The 13,274-nt window shown below is 48.2% G+C and overlaps 1 protein-coding gene across 13 annotated transcripts in view; it reads left to right on the top strand.

The window, feature by feature from the left end:
- LOC109888203 (transcriptional repressor CTCF) overlaps positions 1-13,274 on the top strand; it is a 33,129-nt gene that overhangs the window by 1,697 nt on the left and 18,158 nt on the right. For all 13 annotated transcript variants that reach the window (XM_031811855.1, XM_031811833.1, XM_031811807.1 and 10 more), the window contains exons 2-12: positions 8,757-8,841; positions 9,175-9,296; positions 9,411-9,489; positions 9,670-9,693; positions 9,823-9,876; positions 10,083-10,232; positions 10,584-10,647; positions 10,813-10,856; positions 10,956-11,081; positions 11,369-11,517; positions 13,035-13,143. In XM_031811855.1, coding sequence (XP_031667715.1) covers positions 9,178-9,296; positions 9,411-9,489; positions 9,670-9,693; positions 9,823-9,876; positions 10,083-10,232; positions 10,584-10,647; positions 10,813-10,856; positions 10,956-11,081; positions 11,369-11,517; positions 13,035-13,143 — 918 coding nt within the window. In that variant the 5' untranslated portion in view covers positions 8,757-8,841; positions 9,175-9,177. The remainder of the gene's footprint in view (positions 1-8,756; positions 8,842-9,174; positions 9,297-9,410; positions 9,490-9,669; positions 9,694-9,822; positions 9,877-10,082; positions 10,233-10,583; positions 10,648-10,812; positions 10,857-10,955; positions 11,082-11,368; positions 11,518-13,034; positions 13,144-13,274) is intronic.

Genomic DNA, 13,274 nt, shown 5'->3' with positions numbered 1-13,274 from the left:
TCAGCCTCGTGGGTTAATTCTTACAATCTGTCCTTTGTGTGCGAGCCGCCTGTGGAGAGGATTAATAATAGCTAATGATCCCATCAACTGCTCACTAACACTGGTGAGGGTACACACACAGAAAAACATAAACATCACAAATATAGATCTACTGCAGTCTACACCTGGATCAAGGGGTGGCACTGGCAGGGATTGAGTTTTGGCATGTGTGTGTTTAGAGGTTCATGTCTGAGATGAGAAGTGTATGTGGGGGCTGCTGTGTTTTGTGTATGTCTATGTTAGTGAATGTGTTGGCTGGTAAAAAAAATAATCCATAAAATGTAATAAAGACAGCCTTCATTTATCAGATTTGTTACCCAAACCACACCTCTATCCAAACTAAACCTGACCTTGACTAACCTAAACTAATCCTCTCAGCGTCCGGCTTGGATTAAGGATTAAACTGGACGCTTGGAATTCAGCATGGTCTAAGGATTTCACAATCTTAGACCAGAAATCACTTGGACATTTCCATGGTGATGATAGAGGTTGTATGTGTACATTATATTAAATAGGCTTCAAATTAAGATTATTTTAGTTTATCTGTCCATCCGTCCTTCTCTCCCTCTTTCTCTGCCAACCACTTACTCTCTCACAGAAACACCCAACCATAAAGATGCAGGGTGGAGTAAGGGTAACTAACACTGTTTGGGATAGCAATTGGTAGTAAGTGGTTTGAGTGTTCTGTGTAAAAGGTAGGCTACTGCTGAGTGTCAGTTTCATCTACAGGCATGTGGAGTTTTAGCCTCGCCTCAGCTCATTTACTGAATCTTTGTGTTAATTTAGGTTTGGCCTTCGTAAGATCAAGTTTAGCCTTTAATCCTTTTGTGTTACTGTCTTATCATAGCTAAGACACCTACCCTGTGGGGTGGCTGTAATGCTTATTACGCTCTTTTCTTGGAGAGGCTCTGTTCATGGTGACTGTACATGTGGCTGGTGTCTTGCTTGTTTAGACTGTTATTGTACTCTCTTTTCCAAAGTACTTCAACCAGAACATTTTGTAGTGTGTGTGTAATGCGTATGACACAGTGGACACACATGCAATCTAACAAATGCCTTGAATATATGAGCAGGAGGAAGATTGGCAGTTTTACACTCTTTCACACAGTCATACTCATACAGTGCCTTGCGAAAGTATTTGGCCCCCTTGAACTTTGCGACCTTTTGCCACATTTCAGGCTTCAAACATAAAGATATAAAACTGTACTTTTTTGTGAAGAATCAACAACAAGTGGGACACAATCATGAAGTGGAACGACATTTATTGGATATTTCAAACTTTTTTAACAAATCAACAACGGACAAATTGGGCGTGCAAAATTATTCAGCCCCTTTACTTTCAGTGCAGCAAACTCTCTCCAGAAGTTCAGTGAGGATCTCTGAATGATCCAATGTTGACCTAAATGACTAATGATGATAAATACAATCCACCTGTGTGTAATCAAGTCTCCGTATAAATGTACCTGCACTGTGATAGTCTCAGAGGTCCGTTAAAAGCGCAGAGAGCATCATGAAGAACAAGGAACACACCAGGCAGGTCCGAGATACTGTTGTGTAGAAGTTTAAAGCCGGATTTGGATACAAAAAGATTTCCCAAGCTTTAAACATCCCAAGGAGCACTGTGCAAGTGATAATATTGAAATGGAAGGAGTATCAGACCACTGCAAATCTACCAAGACCTGGCTGTCCCTCTAAACTTTCAGCTCATACAAGGAGAAGACTGATCAGAGATGCAGCCAAGAGGCCCATGATCACTCTGGATGAACTGCAGAGATCTACAGCTGAGGTGGGAGACTCTGTCCATAGGACAACAATCAGTCGTATATTGCACAAATCTGGCCTTTATGGAAGAGTGGCAAGAAGAAAGCCATTTCTTAAAGATATCCATAAAAAGTGTTGTATAAAGTTTGCCACAAGCCACCTGGGAGACACACCAAACATGTGGAAGAAGGTGCTCTGGTCAGATGAAACCAAAATTGAACTTTTTGGCAACAATGCAAAACGTTATGTTTGGCGTAAAAGCAACACAGCTCATCACCCTGACCACACCATCCCCACTGTCAAACATGGTGGTGGCAGCATCATGGTTTGGGCCTGCTTTTCTTCAGCAGGGACAGGGAAGATGGTTAAAATTGATGGGAAGATGGATGGAGCCAAATACAGGACCATTCTGGAAGAAAACCTGATGGAGTCTGCAAAAGACCTGAGACTGGGACGGAGATTTGTCTTCCAACAAGACAATGATCCAAAACATAAAGCAAAATCTACAATGGAATGGTTCAAAAATAAACATATCCAGGTGTTAGAATGGCCAAGTCAAAGTCCAGACCTGAATCCAATCGAGAATCTGTGGAAAGAACTGAAAACTGCTGTTCACAAATGCTCTCCATCCAACCTCACTGAGCTCGAGCTGTTTTGCAAGGAGGAATGGGAAAAAATGTCAGTCTCTCGATGTGCAAAACTGATAGAGACATACCCCAAGCGACTTATAGCTGTAATCGCAGCAAAAGGTGGCGCTACAAAGTATTAACTTAAGGGGGCTGAATAATTTTGCATGCCCAATTTTTCAGTTTTTGATTTGTTAAAAAAGTTTGAAATATCCAATAAATGTCGTTCCACTTCATGATTGTGTCCCACTTGTTGTTGATTCTTCACAAAAAATACAGTTTTATATCTTTATGTTTGAAGCCTGAAATGTGGCAAAAGGTCGCAAAGTTCAAGGGGGCCGAATACTTTCGCAAGGCACTGTATGTGTACACTTGCACACACAGATGGTTATATATTCCTGGCCCAAGCTCCTCTGTAGAATGTCCTGTGTAGAGTCAGCCATCAGACTTCCTATATTCAGGATTGGATGCAGAGGGGGAGGAAGTGGGGGTGGGAACCGGGTTAATGGGGAACAGGGAAGGAAAGGAGAAAGAGAGAGGAAGCAAAAGCACAGAGTGTTTGCTGGATTCAGTGTTGGTTGTTGTGGTTGTTGAGCTATGTACAATGCAGCCACATAGCATTGGACATGACACAGCAGACAAGCTCTGAGGGAAGGAGGGGAAGTAAGTGAGTGGGAGCTAGGCTGTGTTCTTGTCACGACTTCTGCCGAAGTCGGCTCCTCTCCTTGTTCGGGTGGCGTTCGGCGGTCGACGTCACCGGCTTTCTAGCCATCGCCGCTCCATTTTTTCATGTATCCATTTGTATTGTCTTGTTCCCTGCACACCTGGTTTTCATTCCCCAATCAATCCATATGTATTTATTCCTCTGTTCCCCGTCATGTCTTTGTGTAAGATTGTTTGTGTTACGTGTATTTTGTAATTGTGGATATTGTTATACGCATAACTGGTTTTTTGTGTGTTTTTTTTGTGAATTTTACCCCTTTTTCTCCCCAATTTCGTGGTATCCAATTGTTTTTAGTAGCTACTATCTTGTCTCATCGCTACAACTCCCGTGCGGGCTCGGGAGAGACTAAGGTTGAAAGTCATGCGTCCTCCGATACACAACCCAACCAAGCCGCACTGCTTCTTAACACAGCGCGCATCCAACCCGGAAGCCAGCCGCACCAATGTGTTGGAGGAAACACTGTGCACCTGGCAACCTTGGTTAGCGCGCACTGCGCCCGGCCCACCACAGGAATCACTGGTGCGCGATGAGACAAGGACATCCCTACCGGCCAAGCCCTCCCTAACCCGGACGATGCTAGGCCATTTGTGCGTTGCCCCACGGACCTCCCGGTCGTAGCCGGTTATGACAGAGCCTGGGCGCGAACCCAGAGTCTCTGATGGTACAGCGCCCTTAACCACTGCGCCACCCGGGAGGCCCCCGCGCATTACTTTTTGTCTATGTTCCGTGTTTGGCCACATTTTATGTTACTTTGTGCTGTCATTTTGAACGGAATAAAACGTGCGCCTGTTCACTACACTCTGCTCTCCTGCACCTGACTTCACCTCCAATACACACTCCTAACAGAATCTTACACCTAACCATGGAGTCAGCAGGAGCAGGTACCCCGGTCAGAGGAGTCGAGGAACGCGGCTATGCTACATCATCTCGGTGCCATGATGGATCGCGTTGTCCAGACCATGGACCGCTGGGAGAGACAGGAAGTCTCTCCAGTGCCTCGACCAGCTCAACCGGGGTTATCGCTACCCGTCCCGTCCAGACCCAGCTCCAGTGGAATACGTCTCTCCCTTCCCAGGGAGTATGATGTGACAGCCGCACAGTGCCTGCGGTTCTTTTTACAACTGGACCTATACCTGCCCACTGTTCACCCAGCTCCCTCGGGAAGGGAGAGAATATCCGCCCTCGTCTCATGCCTCTCGGGGAGAGCTCTGGAGTGGGCAAACACTGTGTGGGGAGAGGAAGACGTGGCATTTGACCACTTTGAGGAGTTTAAAAGACTCTTCCATTTGAGGCAAGGGACGAGGAGCGCACAGGAATTGGCGCTGGAATTCCCGGACCTTGGCCGCCGGACCAGGGTGGAACAACAGTGCCCTCATCGACCACTATCAATGTAGCTTACGTGAGGACATCAGATGGGAGCTGGCCTGCAGGGAGGCCACCACCACCTTTGACCAACTGGTGGATATGTCCATCCGGTTGGATAACCTGCTGGTCATCTGTGGACGTCCTGAGGGGGCTCTGTCGGTTCCATCTCCCAGCACTCCCGCTCCAGTGCCTATGGAGTTGGGAGGGGCTGCGCGTAGGTAGGCTGGAGGAGGGGCCTTCACGTGCACCATCTGTGGCCGCAGAGGGCACACTGCCGGTCGGTGCCGGGTTGGTCTCTCTGGGAGTCGAGGCAGCAGGCAGGGCACTCTGACGTCACCCCTGGTGAGTATGCACCACTCTCATCCAGAGTCCTCTGTTGTCCACCTGTTTGTACCTGTTTATTTCCCTGAGTTCTCCCCGCATTCCCAGCATAAGGCGCTTGGGAATTTTATTGACAGAGCGTTAGCACTTAGTTTAGGGATCCCCATTATTCCTGTAGATAGACCTTTTCCGGTTCACACTCTGGATAGTGGACCATTAGGGTCAGGGCTAATCAGGGAGGCCACTATCTCCCTGGTCATGGAGACGCAGGGGGGTCACAATGAGAGAATCAGTCTCTTTCTCATTGACTCTCCTGCGTTTCCCGTGGTACTAGCTAGGCCTTCCCAGGTTGGCTCGTCATAACCCCACCATTTCCTGGCAACAGAGGGCTCTCACGGGGTGGTCGCGAGAGTGCTCGGTGAGGTGTGTAGGAGTTTCCGTTGGTGCTACCATGGTGGAAAGTCCAGACCAGGTCTCCACCGTGCACATTCCCCTAGAATATGCCGATTTGGCTCTCGCCTTCTGTAAAAAGAAGGTGACTCAATTACCACCCCATCGATGGGGGGATTGTGCGATAAATGTATCCCCTGACGTGTATCCCCTGTCGCAAGTGGAGACGGTGGCTATGGAGACATATGTCTCCGAATCCCTGTATCAGGGGTGCATTCGGTCCTCCACTACACCCGCCTCCTCGAGTTTCTTTTTTGTGAAGAAGATGGATGGAGGTCTGTGCCCGTGCATGGGAATCTAGAGGTCTCAATTGAATCACGGTGAGGTACAGTTACACGCTACCTCTTATCGCCATGGCGATTGAGACAATGCACGGGGCGAGCTTCTTCACTAAACTGGATCTCAGGAGTGCGTACAATCTGGTGCGTATCTGAAAGGGAGACGAGCGGAAGACGGCATTTAGTACCACCTCAGGGCATTATGAGTAACTCGTCATGCCGTACGGGTTGATGAATGCTCCATCAGTCTTCCAATCCTTCGTAGATGAGATTTTCAGGGACCTGCACGGGCAGGGTGTAGTGGTGTATATCAATGACATTCTGATATACTCCGCTACACGCGCCAAGCATGTGTCCTTGGTGCGCAAGGTACTTGGACGATTGTTGGAGCATGACCTGTACGTCAAGGCTGAGAAATGCCTGTTTTTTCAACAGTCTGTCTCCTTCCTAGGGTATCACATTTCCACATCTGGGCTGGAGATGGAGAGTGACCGCATAGCAGCCATGCGTAATTGGCCGACTCCCACCACGGTAAAGAAGGTGCCAATTAGGGTTTGCCAATTACTACCGGAGATTTATCCGGGGTTTTGGCCAGGTGGCTGCTCCCATTACCTCACTGCTGAAGGGGGGTCCTGTACGTCTGCAGTGGTCGGTTGAGGTGGACAGGGCTTTTGGGCAGCGGAGAGCTCTGTTTACCTCTGCTCCCGTGCTGGCCCATCCGGATCCCTCTTTGGCATTCATAGTGGAGGTGGACGCGTCAGAGCCGTGCTCTCTCAGCGCTCGGGCACGCCACCGAAGCTCCACCCCTGTGCTTTCTTCTCGAAGAAGCTCAGCCCGTCGGAGCGGAACTATGATGTGGGGGACCGGGAGCTGTTGGCTGTGTTTAAAGGCTTTGAAGGCATGAAGACATTGGCTTGAGGGGGATAAACACCTTGTCCTCATCTGGACTGACCACCGCAACCTGGAATACATCCGGGCAGCTAGGAGACTGAATCCTCGTCAGGCAAGGTGGGCCATGTTCTTTACCCGTTTTGTGTTTACCCTGTCCTACAGACCAGGTTCCCAGAATGTTAAGGCAGACGCACTGTCCCGGCTGTATGACACAGAGGAGCGGGCCATGGATCAGACTCCCATTCTCCCGGCCTCCTGCCTGGTAGTGCCGGTCGCGTGGGAGCTGGATGCGGACATTGAGCGGGTGTTGCGTACTGAGCCTGCTCCACTCCAGTGTCCCGTTGGACTTCAGTACGTTCCGTCTGCTGTCCGTGAGCAGTTGATCTATTGGTCCCACACATCACCCTCCTTTGGTCATCCGGGGATCGTTCGGACGGTGCGCTGTCTGTCTGGGAAGGACTGGTGGCCCACCTTGGCTCGGGATGTGAGTGTTTATGTTTCCTCCTGATCGGTGTGCGCCCAGTGTAAGGCTCCTAGACACCTGCCCAGATGTAAGCTACATCCCTTACCCGTTCCACAACGGCCTTGGTCACTCCTGTCGGTTGATTTTCTAACGGATCTTTCTCCCTCACATGGGAACACCACAATCTTGGTCGTTGTGTATCGTTTCTCTAAGTCCTGTCGTCGTCTCCCTCTGCCCGGTCTCCCTACGGCCCTACAAACTGCGGAGGCCCTGTTTACACACGTCTTCCAGCACTACGGGGTGCCTGAGGAAATAGGTCCCCAGTTCACTTAGAGAGTCTGGAGGGCGTTCATGGAACGTTTGGGGGTCTCGATCAGCCTTATCTCGGGTTTCCACCCCGAGAGTAATGGGCAGGTGGAGAGAGTGAACCAGGATGTGGGCAGGTTTCTGCGGGACTATTGGCAGGACAGGCCGGGGGAGTGGGCGGCGTTCGTGCCCTGGGCAGAGATGGTGCAGAACTCGCTCCGCCACTCCTCCACTAACCTCTCCCCCTTTCAGTGTGTATTGGGGTACCAGCCGGTTCTGGCACCGTAGCATCGGAGTCAGACCGAGGCTCCTGCGGTGGACGAGTGGTTCAGACGCGCGGAAGAGACCTGGGAAACCACCCATGGTCACCTCCAGCAGGCCGCGCTGCGCCAAAAGACCAGCGCGGACCATCACCGCAGTGAGGCCCCTGTGTTCACAACAGGGGACAGGGTCTGGCTCTCGACCCGAAACATGCCCCTCTGCCTGCCCTGCCGAAAGCTGGTGCTGCGGTTTGTGGGGCTATTTAAAGTCCTGAGGAGAGTGAACGAAGTAGGTTACAGGTTACAGCTTCCCCCCGATTACTGCATTAATTCCATGTCTCTCCCCTCAGGCCGGTGGTGGTTGGTCCGCTCCAGGAGTCTGAGGTACGGGAGGTTCCTCCGCCCCCTCTGGACATCGAGGGGGCCCCGGCGTACTCCGTCCGTTCCATCCGTCGGGCGGGGGTCATTCAGTACCTCGTGTAGTGGGAGGGGTACGTTCCGGGAGAGGTGCTGGGTTCCGGTGGCTGATGTATTAGACCCTGAACTACTGCGTGAGTTCCACCTTCGCTGGCCGGATCGCCCTGCGCCTCGACCTCCGGGTCGTCCCCGAGGCCATTGTCGCCCCAACGCTGGAGCCACGCGTCGGGGGGGGGGGGGGGGGGGGGGTACTGTTACGACTTCCGCCGACATCGGCTCCTCTCCTTGTTCGGGCGGCGTTTGGCAGTTGACTTCACTGGCTTTCTAGCCATCGCCGCTCAATTTTTCATGTATCCATTTGTTTTGTCTTGTTCCCTGCACACCTGGTTTTCATTCCCAAATCAATCCATATGTATTTATTCCTCTGTTCCCCATCATGTCTTTGTGTAAGATTGTTTGTGTTATGTGTATTTTGGAATTGTAGATTTTGTTACGCGCAATTACTTTTTGTCTATGTTCCGTGTTTGGGCACATTTTATGTTACTTTGTGCTGTCACTTTGGACCGGAATAAAAAATGTGCCTGTTCACTACACTCTGCTCTCCTGCACCTGACTTCGCCTCCAATACACACTCCAAACAGGTCTGTTAAATGGCTCTCCTTCCCCATACGCATTTTGTCTTCTCCAATATCACTTATCTCGTCCTTTCTCATCAAAGGTCATGAAGGAAAGGATATTAGGAAAGGATGCATTTGAAAATAAGCCATGGAGTGGGATGGAGTTTGGTAGAGAGTAAGGGGGGCAAGAGAGCGTGTGTGTCCGACCTGTAATGTCTTCCCTCCTGTTCCTTTACAGGACGTGTCCTAGGATCTGTGGAAGCCACCCCGCCGTGCTAAGTCCTCCCAGCATGCAGTAGGGGCGGTCCACCTTAACTCCACATGTAAGACACATGCACTCAATCACACGCACACCCACACACAGACAGACTCTCCACACCTGAATGCTGTAACACACTGACGGCTGGCGCGCAGACAAAAGCAAGTCCACCCTGCAGTGTCTATGAACTGTGACCTTATCTTCCTCATTGAGCCAAATCTACTCATTGGCAGTAGTGTGTCTGTGTGTGTCTGGCTGCCTGTGTGTGTACTAGCCACTTATCACCCCCTGTGGAGTATGAAGCCACTACGAGCAAATGTGTGTGTGTTATTGTCTCTCTCTTAATCTTCAGTACTCCACTATGTCTATTACAAAGTATATTTCTCCCTGTGTTTAGTTCATGGCATCGCCCTCTAAAGGAGCCAGGATGTTTACAGGTTCTACCAAGAACCCAACCCCTAAAATACCTCAGCCTGAGAGGCTGGACGAGGTGTACTCTGCACTGAGGAGAGGCCTACAGTGAGTACACACACACACACGACTGGCCTGACTGTTGTAGCAGACAGGTCTACAGCGATACAGGAAAATATTCTAAGTGAAACAGGAAAGGACATCACAATGCTGTGTTCTCAGGTCATTCCTGCAGGTCCACCAGCTGGAGCTGGGCAGCCTGGGGCAGCAGATAAGAGAGAGCAAGAGAAATGGCCGTCTGGTGAGAACACACACCACCATTCACACCAGTCTGACAAGTACTAACCCATCATCACCACACTGGCCAATGCCGCTCGCACCATCCCACTTAGGGGACATTTAATTTCTCAGGACATTCTGTTAGAGTAATACTGTGTGCAATATGATGTTAACTTTTATATACCTCCTTTCCTCTCTGCAGGGGTCTCTGTATGAGTTGGATAAGGTGGGTTTCAATCACACCAGGGGAGATGACTGTATTAATTCACAACTCTATTAATAAACTAATGAATATGTACATTTTGGTGTGATTTAATAACCGAATAACTTGTCTTTGATCTTTGTGCTTTATCAGCAAGTGAAGGCTATAGAGAGATTTATGCGTCGCTTGGAGTTCCACCTCAGCAAGGTATGACTTTGTGTGTGCATCTGCAGTGCAGTAAGATACCTGTTAGCCATACATTTGTCATAGTGTTGTCATAATGTTGTAACTACAGAGTAGACTCTGTTTTGTTATAGGGTAACCATCTCTAATACTTTTTGGTAGCAGATTAAGGAGCTTTACAGGTCACCATAGTGTTTCTGCACAGCTGTAAGGTTGCTGTAACGTTCCAGGTAGAGGAGCTGTATGATGCTTACTGTATGCAGCGGCGGCTGCGGGATGGGGCCAGCAAGATGGTGGCAGCCTTTAACTCTGCCACAGGGAGCAAGGAGGCACGGGAGAGCCTGAATGAGGCCAACAGGGGCTACAGGGAGTACACTGAGGTAAGGGGCAGGGGCTTATGGGTACACTGGGGAGACGTGTTAGAGAACAAGGCTATTCTCTCTTTCATAGAGCCTTTTAACATTTAAAATAGCCATTTACAGAATGGAAAGTAAGGTAAAGTAAGTCTTGAAATAAGTAACTTATCAGAAATAAGATTTTGACCGCAATGTCATGTTGCTTTGACAACAAACATCACAGATTATTATTCATATGAATGGCTCATTCTCTCTCTCTCAATCTCTCTCTCACCTCTCTTTCTCTCGCCTCTCTCTCTCTTTCTCTCGCCTCTCTTTCTCTCGCCTCTCTCTCTCTCGCCTCTTTCTCCTTCGTCTCTCTCTCTCTCTCTGCAGCACATGTGTTCGCTGGAGAGTGAACTGGAGAACCAGATGGGAGAGTTTCACATCAAGATGAAAGGTGAGTCATTTTCTCACCCCCCCCCCCTCCTTCTCCCACCAATTTGTTCGGACCCTCACTCCCATCTGTTCTTACCACCCCCTCACTCTCTTTCTCTCTCTCATTCTAGTGTTCTCCCTGTGTGCATATGTTATGTGCTGTAACTGTATGTCTCCTGTACTGCAGGTCTGATTGGCTATGCACGGTTGTGTGCAGGAGACCAATATGAGGTGAGAATAACTAATTGACACACACTCACCTACACCGACATATGCACACATGCAGTATACGCACACACATGAGGCACTGATGGTACCCTTAACCCCCAGGTCCTGATGCGTTACGGGCGTCAGCGCTGGCGGATGAAAGGTCGTGTGGAGGTCAGCAGTAAACAGGTGTGGGACAGTGAAGACAACGTCTTCCTGCCTCTTATCACAGAGCTCCTGTCAATCAAGGTGAGAAAGCCCTTTGGATGGAGCATGATAGTGTTTATGATCAAATCAGTATTTACTGTAATTAACTCTGGATAAACGTGTTTGTGTTTATAATAACATGTATAATAACATATAGATATTATAAACATGTTTATAATAACGATATGTTATTACTGTATTGCCATGTTATTATCACATTATTGTACACAAACAGCAAAAATACCCAGAACTTAACAATAGTCCTAAAAAACATCACTTGCCGCTACCATTCAACTGACTGTGGTTGTTTGTCCATTGTGGTTGCCAAGGTGACTGAGCTGAAGAGCTTGGCCAATCACGTGGTGGTTGGCAGCGTGTCCTGTGAGACACTAGACCTGTTCTGTCCACTGCCTCAGACGGTTGCTGTGGATATCAATGACTTGGGGACAGTAAAACTGAACCTAGAGGTCAACTGGAGGTCAGTCTCACCTCAATCATCCCTCTTTACCAATTCATCCCCTTGTCTCACCTCCCTCCACCTCAACCCCTGTTCCACCTTCATCTATCTCCCCATTCTATTGGTGATAGCCAAACCAGGCCATTTGTGAGAGAAAGAGTACTGTTTGTGTCAAGACTGACTCAGTTTGTCAGTAGTAATAACACACGATACAGCTGTTTCTATAATATATATCTCAAATGTAAATACAGTTGAAATCAGAAGTTTACATACACTTAGGTTGGAGGTATTAAAACTCGTTTTTCAACCACTCCACAAATTTCTTGTCAACAAATGTTCATCTGTACAAACAATAGTACGCAAGTATCAACACCATGGGATCACGCAGCCGTCATACCGCTCAGGAAGGAGACGCGTTCCGTCTCCTAGAGATGAACGTACTTTGGTACGAAAAGTGCAAATCAAACTCAGAACAACAACAAAAGGACCTTGTGAAGATGCTGGAGGAAACAGGTACAAAAGTATCTATATCCACAGTAAAACAAGTCCTATGACATAACCTGAAAAGCCACTCAGCAAGGAAGAAGCCCCTGCTCCAAAACCGCCATAAAAAAGCCAGACTACGGTTTGCAACTGCACATGGGAACAAAGATCGTACTTTTTGGATAAATGTCCTATGGTCTGATGAAACAAATATAGAAATGTTTGGCCATAATGACCATCGTTATGTTTGGAGGAAACAGGGGGAGGCTTGCAAGCTGCAGAACACCATCCCAACCATGAAGCACGGGGTGACAGCATCATGTTGTGAGGGTGCTTTGCTGCAGGAGGGACTGGTGCACTTCACAAAATGAATGGCATTATGAGGCAGGAAAATTATGTGGATATTTTGAAGCAACATCTCAAGACATCATTCAGGAAGTTGAAGCTTGGTCGCAAATGGGTCTTTCAAATGGACAATGACCCCAAGCATATTTCCAAAGTTGTGGCAAAATGTCTTAAGAACAACAAAGTCAAGGTATTGGAGTGGCCATCACAAAGCCCTGACCTCAATCCTATAGAACATTTGTGGGCAGAACTGAAAAAGCATGTGCGAGCAAGGAGGCCAACAAACCTGACTCAGTTACACCAGATCTGTCAAGAGGAATGGGCCAAAATTCACCCAACTTATTGTGGGAAGCTTGTGGAAGGCTACCCGAAACATTTGACTCAAGTTAAACAATTTAAAGGCAATGCTACCAAATACTAATTGAGTGTATGTATACTTCTGACCCACTGGGAATGTGATGAAAGAAATAAAAGCTGAAATAAATCATTATCTCTACTATTATTCTGACATTTCACATTCTTAAAATAAGTGGTGATCCTAACTGACCTAAGAAAGGGAATTTTTACTTGGATTAAATGTCAGCAATTGTGAAAAACTGAGTTTAAATGTATTTGGCTAAGGTGTATGTAAACTTCCGACTTCAACTGTATCTTGCCCTCTCTCACTTTCTCTCTCGCTCTCTCGCACACTATCCTTCTCTCACACCCAGTCCGTTTGATAAAGATGACCAGACCTCGTCCTCCAGTACGGTTTCGAAGCGCTTTTTGTCCAATCAGAGCCCTCCAGACACACCTTCCATGCGCGAGCAGGTGTTTTATGTGAGTCACACCTTGTCCTCCCTACATCTCTCTCCGCAGCATAAACCTATGCTAAAGTCATCAGTTCATAATTGTCTGTAAAACCTAAATATTGTATTGTTTTATTGTTGTTATTATAACCATTGATTACT

Source organism: Oncorhynchus kisutch, linkage group LG3, assembly GCF_002021735.2.
Source record: "Oncorhynchus kisutch isolate 150728-3 linkage group LG3, Okis_V2, whole genome shotgun sequence".
NCBI lineage: Eukaryota > Metazoa > Chordata > Actinopteri > Salmoniformes > Salmonidae > Oncorhynchus > Oncorhynchus kisutch.
Note: the sequence above shows the minus strand (reverse complement) of the source record. Positions and strands in the feature narration are given on the sequence as shown.